The 26,837-nt window shown below is 55.9% G+C and overlaps 1 protein-coding gene across 1 annotated transcript in view; it reads right to left on the bottom strand.

Moving 5' to 3' along the window:
* Positions 1–26,395, bottom strand: part of ANKRD52 (ankyrin repeat domain 52) — a 53,609-nt gene extending 27,214 nt beyond the window's left edge. The window contains exons 1-17 of the mRNA XM_068212744.1: positions 26,256–26,395; positions 21,055–21,138; positions 19,769–19,847; positions 14,397–14,467; positions 12,370–12,570; positions 11,552–11,639; positions 10,310–10,452; positions 8,914–9,126; positions 8,099–8,177; positions 6,091–6,205; positions 4,002–4,084; positions 3,818–3,909; positions 3,394–3,443; positions 2,861–2,929; positions 2,196–2,336; positions 1,072–1,140; positions 36–153 (exon numbers count right to left, since the gene is read on the bottom strand). Coding sequence (XP_068068845.1) covers positions 36–153; positions 1,072–1,140; positions 2,196–2,336; positions 2,861–2,929; positions 3,394–3,443; positions 3,818–3,909; positions 4,002–4,084; positions 6,091–6,205; positions 8,099–8,177; positions 8,914–9,126; positions 10,310–10,452; positions 11,552–11,639; positions 12,370–12,570; positions 14,397–14,467; positions 19,769–19,847; positions 21,055–21,138; positions 26,256–26,282 — 1,722 coding nt within the window. The 5' untranslated portion in view covers positions 26,283–26,395. The remainder of the gene's footprint in view (positions 1–35; positions 154–1,071; positions 1,141–2,195; positions 2,337–2,860; positions 2,930–3,393; positions 3,444–3,817; positions 3,910–4,001; positions 4,085–6,090; positions 6,206–8,098; positions 8,178–8,913; positions 9,127–10,309; positions 10,453–11,551; positions 11,640–12,369; positions 12,571–14,396; positions 14,468–19,768; positions 19,848–21,054; positions 21,139–26,255) is intronic.
* Positions 26,396–26,837: the final 442 nt, after the last annotated feature.

Below are 26,837 nucleotides of genomic sequence, written 5' to 3' on the forward strand. Positions count from 1 at the left end.
CCTCATTTCCCAGACGATTTCCCCTCTCCTGGAGCCCTCACCAGCTCGAGGTTCTGCCGGTTGCCGTAGGCGGCCGCGTAGTGGACGGCGGTGTAGCCCTGCTTGTCCCGCAGGGAGGGGTCAGCACCGTTGTCCAGCAGGAATTCCAAACAGCTGCAATTGGGAAAGAGGCCAAAAAAAATGAAGGAAAAGGTTGGAAAATCTGTAGGGAAAGCCCCAAAATCCCACAGCGGGTGCTGGAAGCGAGGGGCGGGTTTGGCCCGGAATGACAGCACGTGGTTCCTCTCCCTGAAGCTCTGCAGAGAGGAATTCCCAGCAGATTTCCAGGAAATTCCCATTAAAATTTCAGGAAATTCTCAGTAAATTCCCAGCAAAATTGTGGTCAGATTCCCAGGAATATTCCCAGTAAATTCCCAGAAAAATCCCAGCAAATTCCCAGTAAATTACCATCAAATTCCCAGTCCTTCCCAATAAAGTCCCAGTCCATTCCCAGTAAATTCCCATTGAATTCCCATGGAATTCCCAGTAAATTCCCATTGAATTCCCAGTTCATTCCCATGGAATTCAATGGGAATTCCCAGTTAATTCCCATTGAATTCTCAGTAAATTCCCATTAAATTCCCAATGAATTCCCAGTTAAATCCCAGTTTGTTCCCAGTCCATCCCCATCCGTTCCCAGTTAATTCCCACTGAACTCCCAGTTCATTCCCAGTAAATTCCCAGTCCGTTCCCAGTCCATTCCCAGTCCATTCCCATGGAACCCCCAGTCCATTCCCAGTTCAATTCCAGTCCGTTCCCAGTCCATTCCCATGGAACACCCAGTCCATTCCCAGTCTGTTCCCAGTCCATTCCCATGGAACACCCAGTCCATTCCCAGTCTGTTCCCAGTCCATTCCCATGGAACCCCCAGTCCATTCCCAGTTCAATTCCAGTCCGTTCCCAGTCCATTCCCATGGAACACCCAGTCCATTTCCCAGTCCATTCCCAGTCCATTCCCAGTCCATTCCCATGGAACACCCAGCCCATTCCCAGTTAAATCCCAGTCTGTTCCCAGTCCATCCCAACACTCACAAGAACGCCTCCTTCAGCCTGGACTCCTTCAGGGGCTCCTCCTCACTGGCTCCGGAATGAGCCTCAGCTCTGAAATGTCACCAGTGCCACCGCGGGTGGGTGACAGTGCCCAGGGTGCCACCCCCAGTGCCACCAGTGCCACCGCGGGTGGGTGACAGTGCCCATGGGGACACCACAGTGCCACCAGGGGCACCTCGAGTTGGTGACAATGCCCACAATACCACTCCCAGGGCCATGAGTGCCAGGTCAGGCTGGTGACAATGCCCTGGGTGTCCCCCCAGCGCCACATCAGGCTGGTGACAATGCCCTGGGTGTCCCCCCAGTGCCACACCAAGCCGGTGACAATGCCCTGGGTGCCCCCCCAGTGCCACGCCAGGCTGGTGACAATGCCCTGGGTGTCCCCCCAGCGCCACATCAGGCTGGTGACAATGCCCTGGGTGTCCCCCCAGCGCCACATCAGGCTGGTGACAATGCCCTGGGTGTCCCCCCAGTGCCACACCAAGCCGGTGACAATGCCCTGGGTGCCCCCCCAGTGCCACGCCAGGCTGGTGACAATGCCCTGGGTGTCCCTCCAGTGCCACACCAGGCCGGTGACAATGCCCTGGGTGTCCCCCCTGTGCCACGCCAGGCCGGTGACAATGCCCTGGGTGTCCCCCCCTGTGCCACACCAAGCCGGTGACAATGCCCTGGGTGTCCCCCCAGCACCACATCAGGCCGGTGACAATGCCCTGGGCGTCCCCCCAGAGTTGGGTCAGGCTGGTGACAATGCCCTGGGTGTCCCCCCTGGGCCACACCAAGCCGGTGACAATGCCCTGGGTGTCCCCCCAGCGCCACATCAGGCCGGTGACAATGCCCTGGGTGTCCCCCCAGTGCCACGCCAGGCCGGTGACAATGCCCTGGGTGCCCCCCCAGCGCCACATCAGGCCGGTGACAATGCCCTGGGCGTCCCCCCAGAGTCGGGTCAGGCTGGTGACAATGCCCTGGGTGTCCCCTGTGCCACATCAGGCCGGTGACAATGCCCTGGGTGTCCCCCCAGTGCCATGTCGGGCCGGTGACAATGCCCTGGGTGTCCCCCCAGTGCCACGCCAGGCCGGTGCCCGCGGTGCCTGCGGTGCCCCGCTCACCTGCGGTAGGTGTCCGAGGCGGCCGCGTAGTGCAGGGGGGTGCAGCCTTTGCCGTCGGCCTCGTTGACGGCGGCCCCGGCTGTCACCAGTGTCACCGTGCACTGGTAGCTGCCGTTGGCCGCCGCGTAGTGCAGGGGGGTCCTGGGGACACGGGGAGGGGACAGAGGGGTCAGCACGGCCTAGGGACCCACCTGACACCCTGGGGACCTTCCAGGACCTGCAGGAACCCAGAACCCTTCCAAGACCAGCAGGAGCTTAGAATAGCCTGGAAACCCTTCCAGGACCCAGCAGGAGCCCTGGACACCCTGAGAACTCTTCCAGGGCCCTTCCAGGACACTTTGGGAACCCTTCCAGGACACACCAGGAGCTTGGAACATCCTGGAAACCCTTCCAGGACCCTCCTAGGATACCTTGGAAACCCTTCCAGGACCCAGCAAGAGATTAGAACATTCTGGAAACCCTTCCAGGACCCACGAGGAGCCCAGGACATCCCAAAAACCCTTCCAGGACCCTCCCAGAACACCCCAAGAACCCTTCCAGGACACTTTGGGAACCCTTCCAGGACCTGCAGGGGGTTTGGAGCCCCCAGGGCCGTTGGTGGCTCTGGGATTTGGGGACACCGGGAGCGTCCCCGCCCAGGTGGCCCCGGGGGTGCCAACGCTCACCTCCCGAACTTGTCCCTCCTCCTCAGGTCAGCGCCGCTGCTCAGCAGCAGGTTCAGACATTCAACGTTCCTGCAGCAGGGAGACAGAGTGTCCCCCATGTCCCCAGAGTGTCCCCAGATTGTCCCCATGCCACCCTGAGTGTCCCCCATGTCCCCAGAGTGTCCCCAGATTGTCCCCATGCCACCCAGAGTGTCCCCATGTCTCCAGTGTCCCCGTGCCACCCAGAGTGTCCCCCATGTACCCAGAGTGTCCCCATATCCCCAGGCTGTCCCCAGGCTATCCCCAGGGTGTCCCCATGTCCCCAACTGTCCCTAGGCTGTCCCCATGTCCCCAGGTGTCCCCGTGTCCCCCCAGGTGTCCCCACCCTCCAGAAGCAGCAGCGTGCAGACAGGTCCTGCCCAGGCTTTCCCCAGGCTGTCCCCAGGGTGTCCCCATGTCCCCAGCTGTCCCCAGGCTGTCCCCAGGGTGTCCCCAGGGTGTCCCCATGTCCCCAACTGTCCCCAGGCTGTCCCCAGGTGTCCCCGTGTCCCCACCCTCCGGAAGCAGCAGCGTGCAGACAGGTCCTGCCCAGGTTGTCCCCAGGCTGTCCCCATGTCCCCATATCCCCAGGCTGTCCCCAGGCTGTCCCCATGTCCCCAGGTGTCCCCAGGTGTCCCCAGGTGTCCCCACCCTCCAGAAGCAGCAGCGTGCAGACAGGTCCTGCCCAGGTTGTTGGGGCTGTCCCCATGTCCCCATATCCCCAGGCTGTCCCCAGGCTGTCCCCATGTCCCCAGGTGTCCCCAGGTGTCCCCACCCTCCAGAAGCAGCAGCGTGCAGACAGGTCCTGCCCAGGTTGTTGGGGCTGTCCCCATGTCCCCATATCCCCGTGTCCCCATATCCCCAGGCTGTCCCCATGTCCCCAGGTGTCCCCGTGTCCCCCCAGGTGTCCCCACCCTCCGGAAGCAGCAGCGTGCAGACAGGTCCTGCCAGGTTGTCGGGGGTGTTGATGTCGAAGCCGGCGCTCAGCACGTGCTCGTTGCTCAGCGAGGACACGATGCTGTACAACTGACCTGGGGGTGGCACAGGGGACAGCGGGGTCACCTGGGTGCCCCCAAGGGTCACCTGGGCGTGGCGGGCACGGGGACAGGGCGGGGAGGGTCACCTGAGGAAAGCAGCTTGCGACAACAGTCGGAGAATCCGAAGAGGACGGCCAAGTGCAGAGGGAACATGTCGTGGATCCCGCGCCTGCAGGGGAGCAGGGAGGAGTTTGGGGTCAGGAATTTTGGGATTAAAAACCTCCTCAAGAGGCTGCCAGCGAGGAAATGGATCCTCTGCAAGGGTGGGGAACTTCTTTGGGGTCTCAGGCTCCTTGGGCAGCTCTTTTGTCCTGGTGGGACCCCTCCAGTGCCGGGTCCAGCCCTGGGCCCTCCCGGCCACAGAGACACCGAGGGGCTGGAGCAGCAGGAGAAGGGTCTGGAGAGGCCCTGAGGGAGCTGGGAAAGGGGCTCAGCCTGGAGAAAAGGAGGCTCAGAGGGGAATTTCCACCCCACAGCTCCCTGATGGGAGAGTGGGGTCGGGATCTGCTCCCAGGAACAGCAGGAGGAGAAGGAACAGCCCCAGATTCCTCCAGGAGAGGTTCAGGGTGGACATCAGGAGGAATTTCTTAATGGAAAAGGTAGTCAGGCTTTGGAACTGCCTGGAGAAAAGGAGGCTCAGAGGGGAATTTCCACCCCACAGCTCCCTGGTGGGAGAGTGGAACTGGGTGGGGTCAGGATCTGCTCCCAGGGACAGCAGGAGGAGAAGGAACAGCCCCAGATTCCTCCAGGAGAGGTTCAGGGTGGACGTCAGGAGGAATTTCCTCCTGGAAAAGGTGGTCAGGCTTTGGAACTGCCCAGGGAGGTTTGGGGTCCCCATCCCTGAGGGTGGAGCTGGGATTTGCTCCCAGGGAACAACAGGACAAAAGGGAACTGCCCCAGATTGCACCAGAGGAGGTTCAGATTGGAAATTAGGAAGCTGGATCCCGTCCAGAAGCCAGAACAACCCTTCCAGGACCCAGCAGCAGGCCAGGACACCCTGGAAACCCTTCCAGGAGCCAGAATATCCTGGAAACCCTTCCAGGACCCGCCCAAAACACACTGGATCTCTTCCAGAACCCAGTATATCCCAGAACCCTTCCAGGACCCAGACCACTCTGGAAACCCTTCCAGGACCCTCCCAGAACACTTTGGGAACTCTTCCAGGAGCTTAGAACATTCTGGAAACCCTTCCAGGACCCTTGCAGAACATCTCATTAATCCTTCCAGGAGCTTAGACCATTCTGGAAACCCTTCCAGGAGCCAGAACATTCTGGAAACCTTTCCAGGACACACTCAGAACATCTCAGGAACCCTTCCAGGACTCAGAACATTCTGGAAACCTTTCCAGGAGCCAGAACATCTCATGAATCCTTCCAGGAGCTCAGAACAATCTGGAAACCCTTCCAGGACCTTAGAACATTCTGGAAACCCTTCCAGGAGCTCAGAACATTCTGGAAACCCTTCCAGGACCCTCCTGGAACATCTCAGGAACGCTTCCAGGACCTCAGAACATTCTGGAAACCCTTCCAGGAGCCAGAACATTCTGGAAACCCTTCCAGGACCTCAGAACATTCTGGAAACCCTTCCAGGACCCAGAACATTCTGGAAACCCTTCCAGAAGCCAGAACATTCTGGAAACCCTTCCAGGAGCTCAGAACATTCTGGAAACCCTTCCAGGACCCTCCCAGAACATCTCATGAATCCTTCCAGGAGCTTAGAACATTCTGGAAACCCTTCCAGGAGCCAGAACATTCTGGAAACCCTTCCAGGAGCTCAGAACATTCTGGAAACCCTTCCAGGACCTCAGAACATTCTGGAAACCCTTCCAGGAGCCAGAACATTCTGGAAACCCTTCCAGGAGCTTAGAACATTCTGGAAACCCTTCCAGGAGCTCAGAACATTCTGGAAACCCTTCCAGGACCCTCCCGGAACATCTCATTAATCCTTCCAGGAGCTTAGAACATTTTGGAAACCCTTCCAGGACCCTCTCAGAACATCTCATGAATCCTTCCAGGAGCTCAGAACATTCTGAAAACCCTTCCAGGAGCCAGAACATCTCATGAATCCTTCCAGGAGCTCAGAACATTCTGGAAACCTTTCCAGGACCCTCCCAGGCCACCCCAGGGCCCTCCCAGGACCCCCCGGAAGGTTCCGGAAGGGCCGGCCCGGGCTCACCTGGCAGTGTCAGCACCATTGGTCATTAACGTACTAATTAGCAGCTCGTGGCCGTATCTAGCAGCGACGTGCAGGGGGGTATTGCCGTACTTGTCAGCACAGTCGATCTCACTGCCTGCGGGGGAGAGCTTCCGCTCTGCTCCAGAACATTCCGGGCTCCGAAACCCCGGAATTCCCACCCCAGATCCCAAAATCCCAGAATTTCCACCCCAGGGATGGGTCCAGGCTCCGAAATCGCGGAATTCCCACCCCAGGGACAGCCCTGGGCTCCAAAACCCCGGAATTCCCACCCCAGATCCCAAAATCCCAGAATTTCCACCCCAGGGATGGTTCCAGGCTCCGAAATCGCGGAATTCCCACCCCAGGGACAGCCCTGGGCTCCAAAACGCCGGAATTCCCACCCCAGATCCCAAAATCCCAGAATTTCCACCCCAGGGATGGGTCCAGGCTCCGAAATCGCGGAATTCCCACCCCAGGGACAGCCCTGGGCTCCAAAACCCCGGAATTCCCACCCCAGATCCCAAAATCCCAGAATTTCCACCCCAGGGATGGTTCCAGGCTCCGAAATCGCGGAATTCCCACCCCAGGGACAGCCCTGGGCTCCAAAACGCCGGAATTCCCACCCCAGATCCCAAAATCCCAGAATTTCCACCCCAGGGATGGGTCCAGGCTCCGAAATCGCGGAATTCCCACCCCAGGGACAGCCCTGGGCTCCAAAACCCCAGAATTCCCAGCCCAGATCCCAAAATCCCACTATTTCCACCCCAGGGATGGGTCCAGGCTCCGAAATCGCGGAATTCCCAGGATCCAAAAAAAAACCCCAGAAAACCCCAGATCCAAATCCCCAAATCAAGGAATTCCCAACCCAGGGACAACCCTGGCTCCAAAATCCCTGAATTCTCACTCCAGATCCAAAATCCCACTATTCCCACCCCAGGGATGGTTCTGGCCTCCAAAATCCCCAAATTTCCACTCCAGATCCAAAATCCCCAGATTCCCACCCCGGGGACAACCCTGGGCTCCAAAATCCCCAAATTCCCACTCCAGGGATACCCTCAGATTGAAAATCCCAAAATTCCCACCCCAGGGACACCCCTGGGCTCCAAAATCCCAGAATTCCCATCCCAGGGATGGCCCCGGGCTCCAAAATCCCGGAATTCCCACCCCAGATCCAAAATCCCTGAATTTCCAAATCAGGGACACCCCTGGGCTCCAAAATCCCGGAATTCCCACCCCAGGGATGACACCAGTGCCAAAATCCTGGAATTCCAAACCCAGGGACACCCTCAGATCCAAAATCCTGGAATTCAAACCCCAAATCCAAAACCCCCAAATTCCCACCCCCGGGACAACCCAGATCCAAAATCCTGGAATTTTGGAGGCTGTAACAGGAATATTGGGAAAAATACTGGAACATTGAAGGATCTGGTGGGAATTTTGGGGAAAATATTGGAATATTGAAGGATCTGACAGGAATATTGGGAAAAATATTGGAATTTTGGAAGATCTGATGGGAATTTTGGAGGATCTGGCAGGAATTTTGGGATGATATTGGAATATTGGAGGATCTGATGGGAATATTTGGAAAAATATTGGAATACTGGAGGATCTGGCAGGAATTTTGGGACAAATATCAGAATTTTGGAGGATCTGATGGGAATATTGCAATTTTGTGACAGGAATGTTTGGATGAATATTGGAATATTGGAGAAATTGACAGGAAGATTGGGAAAAATACTGAAATATTGGGAAAAATATTGGGGAAAATATTGGGAAAAATATTGGAATATTCAAGGATCTCACAGGAATGTTTGGATTAAATATGGGAATATTGGAGGATCTGATGGGAATATTGCAATTTTGTGACAGGAATATTGGGAAAAACACCACAAGAGCCCCCGGGGTGGTTGGGTGATGACTTGGGAGGGTCTGAACCCCCTCCCTGAGCTCCCAGGAGGTCCTGGAAGCATCAGGAAAATCCGGGATGAGGCCGGAAGGTCCCACTGACCGTTCTGGATGAGGATCTGCGAGCGCGTGAAGCGTCCGTGGATCGCCGCCATGTGCAGGGGGCTCTTCCCTTCCTTGCTCTGCAGGAACCCCCAAGAGGGGCTCAGCCACAGCCCAAAACCACCCCAAAAAACACAAAACCACCCCAAAAAACCCAACACCACCCCAAAAAACCCAACACACACAGGAGGGGCTCAGACTACAGCCCAAAGCCTCCCCAAAAACCCAAAACCACCCCAAAAACCCAACACCACCCCAAAAAACCCAACACACACAGGAGGGGCTCAGCCACAGCCCAAAACCTCCCCAAAAACCCAACACCACCCCAAAAAACCCAACACCACCCCCAAAAAACCCAACACGCCCAGGAGGGGCTCAGACACAGCGCAAAGCCTCCCCAAAAACCCAACACCACCCCCAAAAACCCAACACCACCCCAAGAAACCCAACACGCCCAGGAGGGGCTCAGGCACACCCCAACACCTTCCCCAGCCCCTGACCCCAAATCCCGTGGTCTCTCACCTGGAACCACGCCCCGACATCCCCTGACCCCAAACCCCAATTCCCTGACCTGGAGCTACACCCCAACCTATTCCCTGACCCCAAACCCCAATTCCCTGTCCTGTACCCACACCCCAACCCATTCCCTGACCCCAAACCCCAATTCCCTGTCCTGTACCCACACCCCAACCCATTCCCTGACCCCAAACCCCAATTCCCTGACCTGTACCCACACCCCAACCCATTCCCTGACCCCAAACCCCAATTCCCTGTCCTGTACCCACACCCCAGCCCCGCCGCCCCCGAAGCCCTGACCTGGAAGTTGACGTCGGCGCCGTTGTTGACGAGGATCTCCAGGCACAGGGCGCCGTTGGTGGAGACGGCGGCGAAGTGCAGGGGGGTGAAGCCCTTCTCGTTGGGCTGGTTGACGTTGGCCCCCACGTTGACCAGCTCGTTGGCCACCGCGTCCTGGCCCATGTAGCAGGCGATGTGCAGCGCCGTGTTCCCGAAGGAGTTGGGCTCGTCGATCTGCGGGAGAGACGGGGTCTGTGGGGCCTGTGGGGATCCACGGGGTCTGTGGGGCTGTGGGATCTGTGGGGATCCATGGGGTCTGTGGGATCTGTGGGGATCCATGGGGTCTGTGGGGATCCACAGGGTCTGTGGGATCTGTGGGGATCCACGGGGTCTGTGGGATCTGTGGGGATCCACGGGGTCTGTGAGGATCCACAGGGTCTGTGGGGATCCACGGGGATCCACGGGGTCTGTGGGGATCCACGGGGTCTGTGGGGATCCACAGGGTCTGTGGGGCCTGTGGGATCTGTGGGGATCCACGGGGTCTGTGGGGATCCACGCGGTCTGTGGGGCCTGTGGGATCTGTGGGGATCCACAGGGTCTGTGGGGTCCATTGGGATCTATGGGGTCCATGGGGCCTGTGGTGTCCCTGGGATCTGTGGGGTCCGGGGGATCCATTGGTCTGTGGGATCTATGGGGTCTGTGGGGTCCATAGGATATGTAGGGTCCGTGGGGCCTGTGGTGTCCATGGGATCTGTAGGGTCTGTGGGACCCATGGGGTCCATGGGATGTGTGGGATCCGTGGGGTCCATGGGATCTGTAGGGTCTGTGGGATCCATGAGGTCCATGGGATGTGTGGGATCTGTGGGGCCTGTAGGGTCTGTGGTGTCCGTGGGGATCCACGGGATCTGTGAGATCTGTGGGATCCATGGGGTCCATGGGATCTGTGGTGTCCATGGGATCTGTAGAATCTGTGGGATCCATGAGATCCACAGGATTTGTAGGATACTTGGGATTCGTGTGGGTTGGGGGTTCCAGATGGGGAAAGGTGGATGAGGAGAACTCAAAGCTTCTGTCACTGCCCCGGGGTCATGCCACCATCCTGGGATCCTGTCACTATCCAGGGATCCTGTCACCATCCAGGGGGAAGGAATTTGGTTCCTTGATCTCAGGGATCAACAAAATTCAGAGGATTTGAGGATTTAGGAGGGAAAAAGGCAACTGAGAACCACCAAGGTTTCCGTCACTGCTCAGGGTGACAGAATTTAGATCTGCAGAAGCGATGAAGTCCAAAGGATTCGGGATTTTGAGAACCACCAAGGTTTCTGCCACCACCTGAAGCTCCTGCCACCACCTCTCCAGCTCCAGTCCCCACCTTTCCCAGCCCCAGAGCCCCCCAGGGCAGGTGCCGGGGTCTCACCTCCACCCCCAGCCTGAGGAGGTGACGTACGACCTCGATCTGGCCGCTGGCGGCCGCCGTGTGCAGCAGCGTGTAACCCTTCCTGTCCTTGCACATGACATCGGCCCCGCGCGCCACCAGCAGCTTCAGCACCTCCAGGTGACCTGGGGGGACAGCCGTGACAGCACCGTGACACCGGGGACACCGGGGAGAGATGGGGAAAAACGGGGAGATGGGGACACCGGGGAGATGGGGGACACCAGGGAGAGATTAGGAAGAATGGGGAGATGGGGACATCGAGGAGATGGGGGACACCAGGAAGATGGAGACACCGGGGAGATGAGGAGAAATGGGGAGAGATGGGGGACACCAGGGAGATGGGGAAAAACGGGGACAGTGGGGAGAGATGGGGAAAAATGGGGAGACTGGGACACCAGGGAGACGGGGACATCGGGGAAATGGGGAGAAACAGGGAGACGGGGACACCGGGGAGAGATGGGGGACACCAGGGAGAGATTAGGAAAAATGGGGAGATGGGGACATTGAGGAGATGGGGGACACCAGGAAGATGGAGACACCGGGGAGATGAGGAGAAATGGGGAGAGATGGGGGACACCAGGGAGATGGGGAAAAACGGGGACAGTGGGGAGAGATGGGGAAAAATGGGGAGACTGGGACACCAGGGAGACGGGGACATCGGGGAAATGGGGAGAAACAGGGAGACGGGGACACCGGGGAGAGATGGGGGACACCAGGGAGAGATGGGGAAAAATGGGGAAATAGGGGGAAACGGGGAGACAGGGGGGAGATGGGGACACCAGGGAGAGATGGGGAAAAACAGGGAGATGGAGAAAAATGGGGAGATGGGGACAGCAAAGAGATGGAGGACACCGGGAAGATGAGGAGAAACGAGGAGATGGGAGACAGCGGGGACACGGAACAGACAGGAAACACAGGGAGGGGAATCCGTGTGGGATCGGGAATAAAGGGAGAGAAGGAATGGAGAGGTGGAAAGGAGGAACAGGAGAGATGGAGAGGAGTGATGGGAGAGATGGGCAGAGGAAATGAGGGAGATGGAGAGAAGGGAGAGATGGAGAGAAGGAATGGGGGGGAAACGGTGAGAAGGGATGCAAGAGGTGGAGAAAAGGGAGAGATGGGGAGAAGGAGTGGGAGAGGTGGAGGGGAAGGATGGGAGAGATGGAGAGAGGGAGTGGGAGAGCAGGAGAGGAGGAGCGGGAGGTGAAACCAGCAGGGAGCACCTACCCAGGAAGGCCGCCCAGTGCAGGGGCTGCCGGTCCTTCTTGTCACACGTGCTGGGGCTGGCACCTTTGTTGAGCAGCAGGTTCACCATCTGTGGGGTGTGGGGACAGCGTGAGCGGGGCCACCCCGATGGCCCTGTCCACCCCGATGGCTCTGTCCACCCCGATGGCCCTGCCCACCCCGATGGCCCTGTCCACCCCGTCTGTGCCCACCCCAATGTCACTGTCCACCCTGAAGGTCCGTGTCTACCCCAATGCCCCAGCACACCCCAATGCCCCTGCTGCCCACCCCTGTCCCTGCTCACCCCAACATCCCTGTCCAACCCTGCCCCTGCCCACCCTGATGTCCCTGCTGCCCACCCCTTGTTGTGTTGCACCAACCCCAACCTCTGTCCCAGGCCACCCTGACGTCCCTGCCCACCCTGACATCCCTGTCCACTCCTGTCCCTGCCCATCTGATGTCTCTGCCCACCCCAATGTCCCTGTCCACCCCGATGTCCTTGCTGCCCACCCCAATGTCCCTGTCCACCTCAATGTCCCTGCCCACTCTGATGTCCCCAATGCTCTGCCCACCACGCCCACCATCCACACGCCGATGTCCCTATCCACCCTTATCCCTGCCCACCCCTGTCCCTGCCCACCCCAACGTCCCTGCCCCCAACTGTCCCTGGTGCCCACCCCATCCCTTCCCACCCTGATGTCCCTGTCCACCCCATCCTTGCCCACCCCAACATCCCTGCCACCCTGACATCCCTGTCCACCCCGATGTCCCTGGTGTCCACCCCGATTTCCCTGCCCGCCCTGTCCCCGTCCCTGCTGCACCTCGAGGTGGCCGCTGTGCACGGCGTGGTGCAGCGCCGTGCGCCCGGTGCGGTCGGCCACGTTGACGGTGCTGAGCAGCGGCACCAGCGCCTCCACGCACTTGGTGGCCCGGTTGGCCGCGGCCACGTGCAGCGGCGTCTGCCAGTGCTTGTCGCGGGCGTTGACATCGGCCGAGTGCTTCAGGAGCAGGTGGAGGGCTTTCTGTGGGGTGGCAGAGCACAGAAAGGCTCGGGCACGATCCCCACATGCCAATCCCTGGTGATCCCACAGCTGTGGGATCTCCCCCAAGGGAAGGAGCTCTCTGGGTCCGTGTCCACCCTGAAGCCACGGGGGGCGATTTCTCCCCAAGTGTGAGAGCTGGGAGAAGGGATATTCCCACTGGGAATGGTCCTGGGGTTGGACAGGTGTGGCCAGGATGGCACCTGGGCCGTCCCAGCCATGGGCACAGGGATTGTCCCCCTGTGCTGGCACTGCCGGGGCCCCTCCAGTGCCGGGTCCAGCCCTGGGCCCTCCCGGCCACAGAGACACCGAGGGGCTGGAGCAGCAGGAGAAGGGTCTGGAGAGGCCCTGAGGGAGCTGGGAAAGGGGCTCAGCCTGGAGGGAAGGAGGCTCAGAGGGGAATTTCCACCCCACAGCTCCCTGATGGGAGAGTGGGGTCGGGATCTGCTCCCAGGAACAGCAGGAGGAGAAGGAACAGCCCCAGATTCCTCCAGGAGAGGTTCAGGGTGGACATGAGAGGAGGAACTTCCTCCTGGAAAAGGTGGTCAGGCTTTGGAACTGCCTGGAGAAAAGGAGGCTCAGAGGGGAATTTTCACTCCACAGCTCCCTGATGGGAGAGTGGGGTCGGGATCTGCTCCCAGGAACAGCAGGAGGAGAAGGAACAGCCCCAAATTCCTCCAGGGGTGGTTCAGGGTGGACATCAGGAGGAATTTCTTAATGGAAAAGGTAGTCAGGCTTTGGAACTGCCCGGGGAGGTTTGGGGTCCCATCCCTGAGGTGTCCAGGGCCCTGGTGGGGATCAGTCCCAGCTTGGACTTGGAGATCTTTCCCAAGTCAAACCTCCTGGGATTCTGGGAATCCCCCACCCTCACCTGGGCTGCTCCAGCTCCGTTTGCAGGTGGGACCTGAGCCAGGTGGGCTCATCCCACCCCATCCCAGCCAGGAATCCTGGCTGGGGGAAGGAAAACCCCGGAGCCACGGGAAGAACCACGTGAGGAACCGGGAGTGAACATTCCCCGGTGACTCAGCAGGGCCCAGGGGATGACAAACCTGACCCACTGACCTACATTTGACATTTACTTCCCCGTGCTCCTGCTGAGGCTTTGGCTTCAAGGGAGGCTTTCTCCTCCCTCTGCCATCGGGGCAGAGCTTCCAGGGATCCCAGCCCCACGGATCTTCACTGCCAGGGCCCCGAGAAACCAACCCAGCCACGCCACAGAGGCAGGGAAAGCATTTTGGGAAGGTTCCTCTGGGGAGCTGGGCAGGTCTGAACTTCCCTGGTGGAAAAATGAGGGTGCCCAAACCCCCAAATTCCCAGAGAATCAGTGGGGGTGTCCAAACCCCCAAACCCCCAAATTCCCAGAGAGTCAGTGGGGGTGTCCAAACCCCCAAACCCCCAAATTCCCAGAAAAGCAGCAGCAAGGGTGCCCAAACCCCCAAATTCCTAGAGAAGCAATGGGGATGTCCAAACCCCCAAATTCCTAGAGAATCAGTGGGAATGCCCAAATTCCCAGAGAATCAGTGGGGGTGTCCAAACCCCCAAATTCCCAGAGAAGCAATGGGGTGCCCATATCCCCAAATTCCAAAACTCTGAGAGAAGCAACTGGGGGGCCCAAAACCCCCAGAGAAGCAGCAGGGAAATCCCTGGCCGATGGAGGGAAGTCAACCAAGGAGGATTTCTTCCAGCTCTCTCCAGAACTTTTTGCATTCCCCAAACCCCAAAAAGAGGGGAAAAAAGGGGAGGAGAAAATCCCTTTTCCCCCCCAGCAGCCCCGTTCCCACAGGATTCCCTCCCCCAAGAGCACCCACCTCGTGGCGAGAGGCCGCGGCGCGGTGCAGCGGCGTCAGCCACACCGTGTCCTTGGCGTTCACATTAGCACCTGGGGGGGACACAAGCGACATTCACATCCTCTGGACAAAATTCCAGACATAATTCTGTCCCACAGGATTTCTTGGAGAAGCACAGAGAGAAGAAGAGAAAAACAATCCCTAGCTCTGCTCCTTTGTTTTTCCCCCGTGCGGAATTTGGCCTGCCTGAAGTGATCGCTTAATTAGGTGCTGGTGAAAGTTGATTAATGACCAATCAGATCCAGCAGAGAGTCGTGAGCTTGTTAGTTAAATAAATAAGAAGCAAGTATGCAAAATAGTAAAGTATGATTTTACATAGTAATTATGTAAAATAGCAATATCTTACTATTATATAGTATATTAATAGTATTTTATATAGTGTATAGTATATTATATTTTACATTAAATATGTTAATGTATGTTTATAGGTGGATATTGGTATTTATAGAGTATATTACACAAATAGTATATATGTACTATATAATATACTAAAATATATAATATATACTACTATTATACTACTATAGTATAATATAAAATATATAGTATATTTTACTTTCAGTAGTATATTAGTAGTATATTGCACAGTATTTAGTATACGTTATATACTATATATTTTACATAAACTAGTACATCATTTTATGTATATATATGCATACATATATTTATATAGTACATTATATTTATAACAAACCTGTACTATATAACATATACTACATACTATAATAAATACTATATACCACTATTAGACCATACTAATACAGTATAATACACTATATTTATAGAGTATATTTAATTTCACATTAAATAGTATATAAAGCTCATATAGCATAATTATAATAAAGCCATCCTTCAGCTATCCTTGTTACCCTGAAGTGATCGCTTAATTAGGTGCTGGTGAAAGTTGATTAATGACCAATCAGATCCAGCAGAGAGTCGTGAGCTTGTTAGTTAAATAAATAAGAAGCAAGTATGCAAAATAGTAAAGTATGATTTTACATAGTAATTACGTAAAATAGCAATATCTTACTATTATATAGTATATAAATAGTACTTTATATAGTGCATAGTATACTATATTTTACATTAAATAATATGTTAATATATGTTTATAGGTGGATATTGGTATTTATAGAGTATATTACACAAATAGTATATATGTACTATATAATATACTACAATATATAATATATACTATTATAATAATATAGTATAATATACAATATATAGTATATTTTACCTTCAGTAGTATATTAGTAGTATAGTGCACAGTATTTAGTATACGTTATATACTATATATTTTACATAAATTAGTACATCATTATATGTACATATATGTATACATATATTTATAAAATACATTATATTTATAGTATACATGTAATATATAACATATACTACATACTATAATACATACTATATACTACTATTAGACCATACTAATACAGTATAATATACTATATTAATATAGTATATTTAATTTTACATTAAATAGTATATTAAGCTCCTATAGCATAATTTTAATAAAGCCATCCTTCAGCTATCCTTGTTAACCTGAAGTGATCGCTTAATTAGATGCTGGTGAAAGTTGATTAATGACCAATCAGATCCAGCAGAGAGTCGTGAGCTTGTTAGTTAAATAAATAAGAAGCAAGTATGCAAAATAGTAAAGTATGATTTTACATAGTAATTATGCAAAATAGTAATATTTTACTATTATATAGTATATTAATAGTATTTTATATAGTGTATAGTATATTATACTTTACATTAAATAGGTTAATATATGTTTATAGGTGAATATTGGTATTTATAGAGTACATTAAATTATTAGTATATATGGACTATATAATATACTATAATATATAATATATACTATAATATATACTATATACTACTATAATACTTTACTAATATAGCAGAATATACTATATATAGTATATATTTTATAATAAGTAGTATATTAATATTATGTTATATAGTATGTTACACAGCATATATTATATTTTACGACAAATATTATATTAATATGTGTATATGTGTATTTATATAGTATATATTTATAATATGTATGTACTAAATAATATAATATATACTATATACTACTATTATACTATATTAATATAGTATAATATACTATATTTACATAGTATATTATGTTTTATATTAAATAGTATATTAATATATGTATGTATATGTATATTTATAAAATATAATTACGGTACATATATAGTATATCTTATATACCATAATATATATTAGAATATAGTATATTAGTGTATATATATAACATAATATATAATATATAATACATAACATATATATTATATATACACAATAATATATACTACAATATAGTATATTATAGTATATACATAAAATAAAATATATAACATATATATATTATATATAACATATATACTATAGCATATTACAGTATATAACATATACTATATACTACTATTATACTATACTAATACAGTGAAATATACTGTATTTAAATAGGATATTTTATATTAAATAGTATGTTAATATATGTATGTATATGTAAATTTATACAGTATGCTTATTATATGTATGTAGTATATAATATACTATAATTTATAGTATATACTACTATTATACTATACTAATTTAGTAAAATATACTGTATTTAACGACCCAAATTTTGTTTAATGAGGCCTCAGCTGGGAATGTTCTGGGATTCTTGCTGTTGTTGGGAGACCTCAAAACCCAACAAAGGCTCTCTGCACCCCAAAGGTATCCCCAAAACCCAACAGGGGCTCTCTGCACCCTAAAGGTGTCCCCAAAACCCAACAGGGGCTCTCTGCACCCCAAAAGTATCCCCAAAACCCAACAGGGGCTCTCTGCACCCCAAGGGTATCCCCAAAACCCAACAGGGACTCTCTGCACCCCAAAGGTATCCCCAAAACCCAACAGGGGCTCTCTGCACCCCAAAAGTATCCCCAAAACCCAACAGGGGCTCTCTGCACCCCAAAGGTATCCCCAAAACCCAACAGGGGCTCTCTGCACCCCAAAGGTATCCCCAAAACCCAACAGGGGCTCTCTGCACCCCAAAGACATCCCCAAAACCCAACAGGGGCTCCCTGTACCCCAAAGGTATCCCCAAAACCCAACAGGGGCTCTCTGCACCCCAAAGGTATCCCCAAAACCCAACAGGGGCTCTCTGCACCCCAAGGGTGTCCCCAAAACCCAACAGGGACTCTCTGCACCCCAAAGGTGTCCCCAAAACCCAACAGGGGCTTTCTGCACCCCAAGGGTGTCCCCAAAACCCAACAGGGGCTCTCTGCACCCCAAAGGTATCCCCAAAACCCCATGGGACACTCTGCATGCCAGGCATGTCCCCAAAACCCCACTGTGCACACCAGGGGTGCCCCCAGACTCGATGGACACACCTTGCACGCCAGGAGTGTCCCCAAAACTCGATGGGCACACCCTGCAAGCCAGGGCCACCCCTAAAACCTGATGGGGACATGCTGCACCCCGAGGGTACCCCCAAAACTCAGCAGGGACATCCTGATGGGGTCACACAGGGTCACAGCAGCCTCGGGGTTCCCACTCTCCTCCCGAGGGCGAGGAGCAGATGGGGACACCCAAACCTCAACACACAGAACTCAAATGGGGAGGGTGACGGGATACACCACCCAAAACTGAGCAAAACCCCACACATTTTGGGGGATTTTCTCTGGGATCAAGTGGCTGAGGATCCCCCTTGTCCTCCTCCAGCACCCCACAGATTTTGGGGGATTTTCTCTGGGATCAAGTGGCTGAGGATCCCCCTTGTCCTCCTCCAGCACCCCACAGATTTTGGGGGATTTTCTCTGGGATCAAGTGGCTGAGGATCCCCCTTGTCCTCCTCCAGCACCCCACAGATTTTGGGGGATTTTCTCTGGGATCAAGGGGCTGAGGATCCCCCTTGTCCTACTCCAGCACCCCACAGATTTTGGGGGATTTTCTCTGGGATCAAGTGGCTGAGGATCCCCCTTGTCCTCCTCCAGCACCCCACAGATTTTGGGGGATTTTCTCTGGGATCAAGTGGCTGAGGATCCCCCTTGTCCTCCAGCACCCCACAGATTTTGGGGGATTTTCTCTGGGATCAAGTGGCTGAGGATCCCCGTTGTCCTCCTCCAGCACCCCACAGATTTTGGGGGATTTTCTCTGGGATCAAGTGGCTGAGGATCCCCCTTGTCCTCCTCCAGCACCCCACAGATTTTGGGGGATTTTCTCTGGGATCAAGTGGCTGAGGATCCCCCTTGTCCTCCAGCACCCCACAGATTTTGGGGGATTTTCTCTGGGATCAAGTGGTTGAGGATCCCCCTTGTCCTCCTCCAGCACCCCACAGATTTTGGGGGATTTTCTCTGGGATCAAGTGGTTGAGGATCCCCCTTGTCCTCCTCCAGCACCCCACAGATTTTGGGGGATTTTCTCTGGGATCAAGTGGCTGAGGATCCCCCTTGTCCTCCAGCACCCCACAGATTTTGGGGGATTTTCTCTGGGATCAAGTGGCTGAGGATCCCCGTTGTCCTCCTCCAGCACCCCACAGATTTTGGGGGATTTTCTCTGGGATCAAGTGGCTGAGGATCCCCCTTGTCCTCCTCCAGCACCCCACAGATTTTGGGGGATTTTCTCTGGGATCAAGTGGCTGAGGATCCCCCTTGTCCTCCAGCACCCCACAGATTTTGGGGGATTTTCTCTGGGATCAAGTGGTTGAGGATCCCCCTTGTCCTCCTCCAGCACCCCACAGATTTTGGGGGATTTTCTCTGGGATCAAGTGGTTGAGGATCCCCCTTGTCCTCCTCCAGCACCCCACAGATTTTGGGGGATTTTCTCTGGGATCAAGTGGCTGAGGATCCCCCTTGTCCTCCAGCACCCCACAGATTCTGGGGGATTTTCTCTAGGATCAAGTGGCTGAGGATCCCCGTTGTCCTCCTCCAGCACCCCACAGATTTTGGGGGATTTTCTCTGGGATCAAGTGCCTGAGGATCTCCCTTGTCCTCCTCCAGCACCCCACAGATTCTGGGGGATTTTCTCTGGGATCAAGTGGCTGAGGATCCCCCTTGTCCTCCTCCAGCACCCCACAGATTTTGGGGGATTTTCTCTGGGATCAAGTGGCTGAGGATCCCCCTTGTCCTCCTCCAGCACCCCACATCCCCCCCCCGGCTCTGTCTCCACCTCAGCTATTTCGGTTCCAAGATGTGGAAACCTTTTAGGATTGTGGCACCATTCCCAAATCCTCCACTGGCTGCCACCCCGCGAGCTCGGGGTGCTCTGGAGGGGAGCACCCCAGATTTTGGGGGGCTCCAGGCGCTCACCTGACAGGATGAGCAGCTCGAGGATTGCAACGTCTCCGATGTAGGCAGCAGCGTGGAGCGGCGTCCGGCGTTCCTGGTCCTGGAGGGGCACGGGGAAAACACATCCGTGAGCTTGGAGGGACTGGGAGAGACTGGGATGGGGCTGGGAGAGACTGGGATGGGGCTGGGATGGGGCTGGGAGAGACTGGGATGGGGCTGGGAGAGACTGGGATGGGGCTGGGAGAGAGTTGGGAGAGACTGGGAGAGACTGGGAGAGACTGGGAGAGACTGGGATGGGGCTGGGAGAGAGTTGGGAGAGACTGGGATGGGGCTGGGAGAGACTGGGATGGGGCTGGGAGAGAGTTGGGAGAGACTAGGAGAGACTGGGAGAGACTGGGATGGGGCTGGGAGAGACTGGGATGGGACTGGGAGAGACTGGGATGGGACTGGGAGAGAGTTGGGAGAGACTGGAAGAGGGATGGGAAAGGATGGGAGAGGCTGGGAGAAGCTGGGATGGGGCTGGGAGAAGCTGGGAGAAACTGGAAGAGGGATGGGAAAGGATGGGAGAGGGTTGGGAAGGGCTGGGAGAGGGTGGGAAAAACTAAGAGAGGGCAGGGAAAGGCTGGGAGAGACTAGGAGAGGGCTGGGAAAGGGATGGGAAGGGCTGGGAGAGACTGGAAGAGAGCAGGGAGATGATGGGAGAGGGTTGGGAAAGGCTGGGATGGGGCTGGGAAAAGGTTGGGAAAAGCTGGGAGAGACTGGGATTGGGCTGGGAGAGGGTTGGAAAAAGATGGAAGAGACTGGGAGGGACTCGGAGAGGATGGGAGAGGGATGGGAAGGGCTGGGAAAGGCTGGGAGGTGGCTGGGGATGGGAAGGATTTGGGGAGCACCAGGCAAGGGATGGGGATGGGAAGGATTTGGGGAGCCCTGGGAGAGGGATGAAGTTGGGAAGGATTTTGGGGAGCACCAGGTGAGGGATAAAAACAAGCTTGGAAGCACCAAGAGAGGGATGGAGATGGAGATGGGATTGATGGGACGGAGATGGGATGGGATTGATGGGATGGAAATGGGATGGGATGGGATGGGATTCATGGGATGGGATGGGATGGGATGGGATGGGATGGAGATGGGGATGGGATGGAGATGGGGATGGGATGGAAATGGGATTGATGGGATGGAGACGGGATGGAAATGGGATGGGGATGGGATGGGATTGATGGGATGGAGACGGGATGGAAATGGGATGGATTCGGGGAGCCCTGGGGGAGGGCCAGGAAGGATCTGGGGAGCAGCAGCACAGCCCTCACCAGTACATTGATGTTCTCCTTCTGATTGAGCAGCGACCGAACCTCCTCCACATCCCGGTTGAAGATGGCTTGGACCAGAGGGGGCTGCAAGGGACAGGAGAGGTGACAGTGACAGGGAACACAGCTGGAACGAGGAGCAACAGTGACAGGGGACACAGCTGGAACGGGGAGCGACAGTGACAGGGGACACAACGAGGGGTGACAGTGACAGGGGACACAACGAGGGGTGGCAGTGACAGGGGACACAGCTGGAACAAGGGGTGACAGTGACAGGGGACACAGCTGTAACGAGGGGCGACAGTGACAGAAGACACAACGAGGGGTGACAGTGACAGGGGACACAACAGGGGGTGACAGTGACAGGGGACACAGCTGTAACGAGGGGCGACAGTGACAGAAGACACAACGAGGGGTGACAGTGACAGGGGACACAGCTGAAACGAGAGGTGACAGTGACAGGGGGCACAAGGAGAGGTGACAGTGACAGGGGACACAGCTGGAACAAGGAGCAACAGTGACAGGGGACACAACGAGGGGTGACAGTGACAGGGGACACAGCTGTAACGAGGGGTGACAGTGACAGGGGACACAACGAGGGGTGACAGTGACAGGGGACACAGCTGGAATGAGGGGTGACAGTGACAGGGGACACAACGAGGGGTGACAGTGACAGGGGACACAGCTGGAACAAGGGGTGACAGTGACAGGGGACACAACGAGGGGTGACAGTGACAGGGGACACAGCTGGAATGAGGGGTGACAGTGACAGGAGGCACAGCTGGAACAAGGAGTGACAGTGACAGGGGACACAAGGAGAGGTGACAGTGACAGGGGACACAGCTGGAATGAGGGGTGACAGTGACAGGGGACACAGCTGGAACAAGGGGTGACAGTGACAGGGGACACAACAGGGGGTGACAGTGACAGGGGACACAGCTGGAATGAGGAGTGACAGTGACAGGGGACACAAGGAGAGGTGACAGTGACAGGGGACACAGCTGGAACGAGGAGTGACAGGGGACACAGCTGGAACAAGGGGTGACAGTGACAGGGGACACAGCTGGAACGAGGGGTGACAGTGACAGGGGGCACAAGGAGAGGTGACAGTGACAGGGGACACAACGAGGGGTGACAGTGACAGGGGACACAGCTGGAATGAGGGGTGACAGTGACAGGGGGCACAAGGAGAGGTGACAGTGACAGGGGACACAGCTGGAACAAGGGGTGACAGTGACAGGGGACACAACAGGGGGTGACAGTGACAGGGGACACAGCTGGAACAAGGGGTGACAGTGACAGGGGACACAACGAGGGGTGACAGTGACAGGGGGCACAAGGAGAGGTGACAGTGACAGGGGACACAACGAGGGGTGACAGTGACAAGGGACACAGCTGGAATGGGGGGTGACAGTGACAGGGGACACAACGAGGGGTGACAGTGACAGGGGACACAAGGAGAGGTGACAGTGACAGGGGACACAGCTGGAACAAGGGGTGACAGTGACAGGGGACACAGCTGGAACAAGGGGTGACAGTGACAGGGGACACAGCTGGAATGAGGGGTGACAGTGACAGGGGGCACAAGGAGAGGTGACAGTGACAGGGGACACAGCTGGAACGGGGGGTGACAGTGACAGGGGACACAACAGGGGGTGACAGTGACAGGGGACACAGCTGGAACGGGGAGTGACAGTGACAAGGGACACAGCTGGAACAAGGGGTGACAGTGACAGGGGACACAAGGAGAGGTGACAGTGACAGGGGACACAGCTAGAACGAGGGGTGACAGTGACAGGGGACACAAGGAGAGGTGACAGTGACAGGGGACACAGCTGGAACGAGGAGTGACAGTGACAGGGGACAAAAGGAGAGGTGACAGTGACAGGGGACACAGCTGGAACGAGGAGTGACAGGGGACACAGCTGGAACGGGGGGTGACAGTGACAGGGGACACAAGGAGAGGTGACAGTGACAGGGGACACAAGGAGAGGTGACAGTGACAGGGGACACAGCTGCAGCCCCACACCAGCACTGCCCCAGCCCGTGGCAGCAGCTGGTTCACCCCAGTGGACCTGAGTGGTCTTTTAATTAAAACTCTATTCCTATGGGTTAATTAAGAAACTGCTCTTAGGTAAACAAATTTCTACCATACATTTCACATGTCCTCAATACCAGGTGTAACAAATTAAGCTAAGAACTGTCTCTTATTCTTTTTTCTGATCTTTTCACACTTTTTTTCCCCAGGATGGGAAAGCTGCCTGTTGCTCTCTGTGACCAGAGCTGAGCTCTTGAGGCTCCAGCTCCTGCCACCCAAAATTTGGGCACAGCCCCAAACCCCTCTGGGACAACCATCCCTGTCCCCTTTCCTTGTTCCCACACCTAAAAATTCAATTTTTCTGCCGAAAAAACAGGGGCTGAGCTGCTCTTGGGGTGCTCAGCACCCCCCAATCGCTGCCTCACCCCACAGGGCCCTGCTGAGGCTTTTTGGGATGGAGGGATTTGGGTGCTGCGACCCCTCCCAAGGCAAATTTAAAGCTCAAAATGGGCAAATTTTGCTTTTTTTTCAGCCTCTCCGAGCTCTGTCTGGCAGTGACCCCTTCCCAGCCCTGCCTCATCCCAAATTTAAAGGGCATTTCCAACTCCGGGAACACATCCTGGGTCAGGGCAAGGCTGCCTCATCCCCCTGGAAGGCAGCGGCCTCAGCATCACTTGTGAAGGTATTTTTTTTTTTTTAAAGGGTTTTTTAACCACAAAAAAAATATTTTGGGAAAGGCTGGAAAACACCAATGGTGCCCCAAAGGGCACTGGGTGGGAGAGGAAAATGGTTGGGGTATCCCAAAAAATGAAATTCTGTTTAAATCAGAGGCTGATCCCACAAATCGCCCCCTTCCTTCATCCCCTCCCAACCCCAAATTCCCCCTTTTTTCATCCCCCTCATCCTCAGCTCCTCCCAGGGCTCCAAAATTCATCCCTGGATTTATGGCGGGAGGGAATCAGGGGCTTGGTGTGGGGTTGGGGTCGGGGGGCTCTGGCAGCCCCTGACCCCAAAATCCAGGGGATAAAGGAGCTTTTGGGGAAATCCGTGGGTAAAAGGGGCTCCGAGCCCAGGTGACCCCGGGGTCGCGGCTCTGGGGACAGCACAGCCACGCGGGGGGGGGTCCCCAAAACCCGATGGGGACGCTCTGAACCCCACATTTGTCCCTAAAACGTGACAGGGACACTCTGCACCCCAAGACCCGATGGGGACAACCTACACACCAAGGGTACCCCCAAAACTCATCGGGGAAATCCTGCGCCTCGAGGGTGCCCCAAAACCTCGGTGAGAACACCCCGCACCCCTCAGGTGTCCCCAAATCCTCCCTGAGGCCGCCCTGCTCCCCAGGGGTACCCCTAAAACCCAGGAGCTGCTGGGGAGGCAGCAGGAAGCGCAGCGGGGCCGGGGTCCCATCCTGGGGGTGCCGGGGCTGGGGTCCCCCCCCTTTGATTTTCTGAACTCCCTGATCCAGGAGATCCCAATCCCGGGGTTCTCCTGTTCCTGGGATTCTCCTGTTCCCGGGGTTCTGCCGTTCCCGAGGTTCTGCCAATCCCGGAATTTTGCCATTCCTGGAATCTCCCGTTCCTGATCCCAGTGTCCCCTTCCTGGGATTCTCCCATGCCATTCCTGGGGCTCTGCCATTCCCAGGATTCTCCATCTCCTGACCCAAGTGTCTCAACCCCAGGGATCTCCTGCTCACAATCCTGGTGTCCCATTCCCCGGATTCTCCCGTTCCAGGGCCAGGGGATCCCATTCCTGGAGTTCTGCCATTCCCAGGGTTCTGCCATTCCTGGAATCTCCTCTTCCTGATCCCAGTGTCCCATTCCCCGGATTCTCCCGTTCCAGAGCCAGGGGATCCCATTCCCGGGATTCTCCCATTCCCAGGGTTCTCCCATTCCTGGGGTTCTCCCATTCCTGGGGTTCTCCTGCTCCTGACCCAGGAGACCCAGGTGTCTCAACCCCGGGGATCTCCTGCTCGCAATCCCGGCGGTCCCATTCCCTGAATTCTTCCATTCCAGGGCTGAGGGATCCCAATCCTGGGGTTCTGCCATTCCTGGGGTTCTGCCATTCCCGGGGTTCTCCTGTTCCCGACCCAGGTATCCCAGCCCCAAGGATCTCCTGTTCCTGATCCATGGGTCCCATTCCCAGGATTCTCCCATTCCAGGGCTGGAGGGATCCCATTCCCAGGATTCTCCCATTCCAGGGCTGGAGGGATCCCATTCCCAGGGTTCTGCCATTCCCGGGGTTCTCCCGTTGCCAGGGTTCTGCCATTCCTGACCCAGCTGTCCCAACCCCGGGGTTCTCCCATTCCCAGACCGGGATGTCCCATCCCTGCGGGCTCCGCCGTTCCCGATCCCGGGGTCCCGGCTCTGACGTTCCCAGGCCGGGGGGGTCCCAGGACCGGGATCTCTCCTTGATGCCTCGCGGTCCCCGGGCCGGGGGGTCCCTCCCGAGGGTCCCCAGGGCCGGGGGGTCCCATTCCCGGGGCTCTCCCGGGGCAGGATCCCGCTGTGATGCTTCACATCCCCGGGCCGGGGGGTCCCCTTCCCGGGGTTCTCCCGTTCCCGGCCCGGGGGTCCCATTCCCGGGGCTCTCCCGGGGCAGGAGAATGCTTCACCTTCCCGGCCCGGGGGTCCCATTCCCGGGCTTCTCCCATTCCCAAGGCAGGTGTCCCAGCCCCAGGGCTCTCCCGTTCCCGAGCCGGGATGTCCCATCCCGGGGGCTCCGCCGTTCCCGGTTCCGGGGTCGCACTCCCAGCGCTCTCCCGGGGCAGGATCCCCCTTTGATGCTTCACATCCCCGGGCCAGAGAACCCCGCGGTTCTCCCGTTCCCGGCCCGGGGAGTCCCTCCCGAGGCTCCCATCCCCGGGGCTCTCCCGCTCCCGGCCCGGGCCGTCCCGGCCGCGCTGGGCCCGGCGGGCACGGGCGGAGCGGCTGCGAGCGGCGACCCCGACCCGTCCCGGGGCTGCGGCGGGGCCGGGAGCGGCGGGGAGGGCTCGGCGGAGCGGGGCCCGCGGCCTGGGGCGGCGCCGGGCCGGGCCCGGTGGCGGAGCCGCGCTAGGCCGCACATCCCCGGGCTGCCGTAGCGGCGCGGCCCGGGCGCGGCGGCGGCGGCGGCGGCGGCGGCGGGCGGGAGCGGGGAGGGGAGGACGGGGCGGCGGCCGTACCTGGTCCGTGATGCTGAGAACCCCCATGTCGGGGCCGCCCTCAGCGCCCAGCTCCCGGCATCGGGTCCGGCCGCGGCGGCTCCGCTCGGGCGGCTGCGGGGCGGGGATGGAGCGCCGGGGATGCGCCGCCCACCGCCCCGGAGCGCCGCCGCCGACGGGGGCAGCGGCAGCGGGGGCGGCCCCGGGGCAGCGGCATCGCCCGGGGGGACGGGGGTCCCCGCGGGAAGGGGCCGGGGGTCTCCGGGCAGCGGCTGCCCCGGCCCGAAGGGCGGCGGGGCGGTGGGAGAGGGTCCCGGGGGTCGCTGCCGGGGTGTCCCCGGTGGGAATCGCATCCAGGAGCGGCTGTCGGTAACCCCGGGGGTCCCGGGGGTCGCTGCTCTGAGCCGCCCCGGGGTGTCCCCGGTGGGAATCGCATCCAGGAGCGGCTGTCGGTAACCCCGGGGGTCCCGGGGGTCGCTGCTCTGAGCCGCCCCGGGGTGTCCCCGGTGGGAATCGCATCCAGGAGCGGCTGTCGGTAACCCCGGGGGTCCCGGGGGTCGCTGCTCTGAGCCGCCCCGGGGTGTCCCCGGTGGGAATCGCATC

This window comes from Anomalospiza imberbis, chromosome 22 (assembly GCF_031753505.1).
Source record: "Anomalospiza imberbis isolate Cuckoo-Finch-1a 21T00152 chromosome 22, ASM3175350v1, whole genome shotgun sequence".
Lineage (NCBI taxonomy): Eukaryota > Metazoa > Chordata > Aves > Passeriformes > Viduidae > Anomalospiza > Anomalospiza imberbis.